At 42.6% G+C, this 4,952-nt stretch overlaps 1 protein-coding gene across 1 annotated transcript; it reads left to right on the top strand.

The window, feature by feature from the left end:
• Positions 1 to 889: 889 nt before the first annotated feature.
• ATNIH1004_005339 (iron-containing redox enzyme family protein) lies at positions 890 to 3,131 on the top strand (the record flags this gene model as incomplete). The annotated part of the gene is made up of 2 exons (XM_033569993.1): positions 890 to 892; positions 1,101 to 3,131. 2 exons carry the CDS (start codon positions 890 to 892, stop codon positions 3,129 to 3,131), a joined length of 2,034 nt encoding a protein of 677 aa, XP_033426025.1.
• Between the last annotated feature and the right edge of the window lie 1,821 nt (positions 3,132 to 4,952).

The following is a 4,952-nucleotide window of genomic DNA, read 5'->3' as shown; positions in this document are numbered from 1 at the left end:
ACCGCGGCCTCGCATGGAAGTTTTTTGGCCGCTACACTGAAACCTATGGCCTGTCAGCCACAGCTTTAATCTTCACAATTTCGACTGGTTTAATTTCCGATGACATCTAAAGTAAGAGTTACTACTACTACTACTACTACTACTACTACTACTACTACTACTACTACTACTACTACTACTACTACTACTACTACTACTACTACTACTACTACTATGCCCGCTACTTCAGATGCACAGTCTAGTACTTTCTAAGCCCCGTTTCTTCTCACCAAATATCCGACCTCATTAGCCGTATGACAAGTTCGGGATTGCTGGGAACTTTATAGAATTCGGGAGTTGAGCAATTTTGAGCATTTTAGAAATCAGCCCCGTTCAATCTGCATGGCAGAGAGGCCTATAGTTATCTCGGCAGACTTTATGGAAGTATCTATGTGTGGGGGGCTTTAGTTACATCGTAGTTAGGTGGAGAAATAACTTTCTATAGTTACGGAGTAGAAAGGATTCTCTATTGAATAGTTGCCAATACTGTAATTATAACATGGGATCAGGATAGTGCGAACTCGGAATGGCTCCATATAGACCCACTGGTGAAGTTTATATCATGTTGATATGATCCGTGTTTTGGTGTTTTTTAATATGCATTAGGTACTGTAGGTACATTACTTGGGCCGCGTGATGGTGGTCCTAGAGGTATTCTAGATAATAATATAAAAAAAGTCGGATCTGGCTCCATTGGATTTGTAGGGATGGGAAGCCTCTGCATGCTTACTTAGCAGGCCAGCCAGCGAGGCAATACTTTAAAGCTAAGGTTTTGGTTGATTTATATGCATATATCCGGGATCAGGACTGCTTTTACTTATTCCGAAATCTATAGGCTGCGTTGGCTAAAATGGTACGCTAGAATCCATCCATACATCCATTTCCATGATTACCCAAGCTAAAGGTCGCGTAAGGTCAACCAGGGCACTATGCTCTGGAGCTGTCCCTATTTGACACCGCAGATACTGCTCACTGCCGCACTCTTCTTGCCATTACTTTGCCTGTACCTGGGATTTATAAGATGGTTGAGAAGAAAAGCGGATATTCAACAAATAACAAAGTGCAATGGCTACCGTGTGGATAGAGCCTCATTGTCATCCATTGAATCTCTCTCCGAGTCCCTTGAGTATTACAAGAGCCTATATTTCAAGCTCCAAAACATTGAACAGCACCAGGACATACTATCCGAAGCTCGCGATCTGTTGCTTTGTTTACTCTCCGAATCAGTTGAATTTTCCGAAGATAGTCAGAAAAGGGGCATTTTTGCTATCGAGAGTTTTACAGAAGATAATTTATATGGTTTCCTACAAACCAGCCATCAGGACGTGGAGAAATCCTGCGCGCAGTACTTCCAGGAAAGAGCAGCGGGCTGGCCAAGGCGCTTGCTTGCAGACAGGAAACAAGCAGCCGAAGCCCTGGCTCAACTGGCCCCGGTTAAGTTCGTGGATGGCTCATGGTTAGGCTATATTCACCAGATAACGACCCCTTTTGACCTCAGACCTATCCTGAAAGGGGCCTGGCAAGTCCTCTCTGAGGAGCTTGGAGATGGACATGTTTGCCAGAACCATGTTCAAGTGTACAGCGAGCTGATGCAAGAACTGGGAGTTGACTTACCCGCCCCTCATACATCTGATTTTATTAACTCAAAATATGGCTTAAAAAATGTGTGGGTTTTTAAAGCAGCTGTGGTACAGCTGCTTATCTCTCTATTTCCATCAGAGTTTCTTCCTGAGATCCTGGGGTTCAACTTGGGCTTCGAGGGCCTCACGCTGGAGACTGTTATCTTGTCAAAAGAGCTTCAGGAGCTGAAAGTAGGGGCGCAATATTTTCTTCTCCATATCTCCATTGATAATGCGCATTCCGGACACGCTAAGATGTCTGCGCATATTGTTACACAGTATCTGTCCTATGTGGAGCGTTATCAGGGAAAACATGCTGTGCAGATGGCATGGAGACGAATTCAGGCGGGCTATGCATTGTCAACACTTCATTCAAATCACCCAGAGTGGCCAGTATCTGGACCTGTTGGAGCACTTAGTCATCTCGAGAGCAAAGTCCTGCAAATTTTGACTGCCAAGGCGGTGGTTGCATGGCAGCTACACGGTGCATGTCCCACTAAGATTGGGGGTCTAGCCCTATCAGAATGGCTTAATCCTGAGCGTCTCGCGTCGGAGCGGAGACAAAGGGAATTCCTTCGAGAGCTGGGCATGGCAAAGCCGTGGGTAATAAAAGGAAATGCAGGGAAAAGTAAACTCATCCGAGAACTGCGCTGGGGAGGAAAAATGTTCGGATCTTTCACACAGAAAGAGGTGGAGGTCCTTGAGATTTGGATTAACTCCCTCAGTGCCCGTCCTAAAGGCCAGGATAGCTATTGGCATTTTACCCGACGAGATCGCACCATTATACATTGTCCGGGTTTTATGGGCATTGCAGACTCCGATACTCCTGTCGATGAGGACATTCCGCTTGCTACAATCTCAGATGGTATATTCTTCACCAGCCCCTTAGATCTGAATATAAATGGTGCCTGGACACGGATTCTCCCGCTATGGTTTTCACAGACGAGCCTGCTGGAGTCGTATATTGCCGTTCCATCTCGTGCAGCGACACAACTGGGCTCAGCCATTGTCCGCATTCTTCGAGCCCAATATGGGTTTGGGCACGAGAAGAAGGGTGTTTCGGGAATGGATGAGATTGTAAGGCAGGATAGCGTTGATTTGATCAACTTAGGCCTAGAAATGTTAGGCCGCAAACATTTCAAACCTATCCCAAACTCATTAGTGGATGTTCTCACCCGATGGCCATGCCCCTTCGCAGAAAAAATGATCAGGCTCTCAAAGTCTCCTGTCAGGAATATTGAAATCCTGCTAGGGATGTCTCTTGCATTTGTGGACCTGCAGCGTGCGGTTTCAGCATCCTCAGAGTTGCTGTCAGAAGCAGGCAAAGTGATTTTAGACGGTATTGTGAATAGAGAAGCTGCTGGCCTCGCTTCTTGCCAGAAGCTAATAATGAAAAACGACCATAACTATCGATATTTCACATCCGGCTACAGGATGGCCAGGACGGAGATCAAGAGATTTTTGAAAAACTAGGCGGCCCCCTACACTTGCATTACCAAGCCTCGGGCTGTCACCTCAAAACGTCACCATTAATTCTGTCCTTATGCTCAGGATTACTTAGACTTCCAGTATTTTTGCGACTTATATTCTCGAGCTAGTGTGCGGAACGCCTTGCAAGGTCGCCAGGGTGCAGGGGATTGTTGTTATTCTAAATAGAAAATTAATTATCGAAGATAAGTGTCGGATTAATCTCTAGTTATTTAAATTTCTACATTGGTTTATCTCATATCGACGATCTTTCATTTACTCCGTAAAGCCTTGATTTACAGCCTAAACAGAAGGAACAGCAGATAGTGACCCAGTATGGCGGAGTCTCGAACCATTTACATTACCTGCTTAATGCAGCAGGCTAATATGGCTCTTTTGTTTATATTGTCGGGTACTAAGGGGATACTTAGATGTTGAAAAGGCCAAAGAAATCGCGAACATGTCGAAGCGAGAAAAAAAAAAAAAAAAAAAATTTCTCGATCATGATACTATCATGCCCACCCTTTTTTTTGGTGCGACAGTGTCGAAGGGTTGGCGACTGTAGGGAAAGGTATGTAATTATATAATCCCATTTAAAAGGGTTGTGGAATGGTTGCCACAAAAGGTACGACATGTCCAATTATAAGCTAAGAATACATTCCCAACCACTGCATACCAGTTTAAACCCCCACAACTTCTCACAACTACTGACAACCAGCATTCGTCGTTAAGTAATGGATCACTGTACATAGCCATATAGAGATAGATAGTGACAGTCGGGTCCTGCATATCGCCGAAGGCGAGGGGTCAGCGTATGAATTCTACTACTACTACTACTACTACTACTGACAACCAGCTACAACCAAGGGAAACCAGGATTAACGAGCAATAAAACCCACAACTCTTCGAAGTTCACAACTAGATGCAACGGTTCGTAAGTTATGCATAGTTAGATACCTGTTATATCTATTATAATACTAGTATCTTGCTATCGTACAATCGAATAAGAAATAGTAGATACTATCTATGATTAGATTAATCCAGTTCTATATTTATTGTACTACTATTATTGAATTATCTTAACAGCGTATTAAATTGTCTAATTCACCCATAGCATATATATAGGGGTTGAAAGAGCCTTTTCCATAGTAGACATAGTATATAAAGAAGTAATAAATCATATATAGTTGATCCTCCAGGAACAGTGTATAAGAAACTGAGATGTTGACTGAGGCACACCGTGAGGGGATGTTACATCAATAAAAAACTCCGGGTCTGCAATAAAATCCGGAATAGTAAAAAGGCTCCATCTATCTGTACATCGGTAGAAAGGAAGCTGAAGAATATTATCCTCTGCCATACTATTAACTGACACTCGTTCAAGATACCGAGCTAAGACAAAGAAATACTCCTTGTTAAATAACAAATAACGTAAACATGACAGTACCTGTATATATGCCTCTTTATAAAAAAGAAACATCCCGGTCTGTATATATGGAATACCATAGCTCTATATAGTGTAAGTAGTTGCTTTTATAATATAGGCAGTATCAAGCATACTTATCGTGAAATCTCACACATGGGGATAGCTGTAAGCTGTTAAAATAGAGAGTAGTATATACACTGTACTTTTTAATATATATATCTTGCAGTCGATTAACTAAGATATTATTATCTCGAAGGACAGTGATGAGGAAATAAATATTAAGGTTGTCTATAACAAGGCATAAGTTTTCTTGGCCAAAATTTTTACTGCCGATTTTGGAGGGTTTCTATGCTAGTTCACCACATTGTATTCCTTATCAAGCAAGATAAATAAGTTGATCA

Source organism: Aspergillus tanneri (genome assembly GCF_003426965.1).
Source record: "Aspergillus tanneri strain NIH1004 chromosome Unknown AapTan_4_pilon_pilon_pilon, whole genome shotgun sequence".
NCBI classification, from domain to species: domain Eukaryota; kingdom Fungi; phylum Ascomycota; class Eurotiomycetes; order Eurotiales; family Aspergillaceae; genus Aspergillus; species Aspergillus tanneri.
Note: the sequence above shows the minus strand (reverse complement) of the source record. Positions and strands in the feature narration are given on the sequence as shown.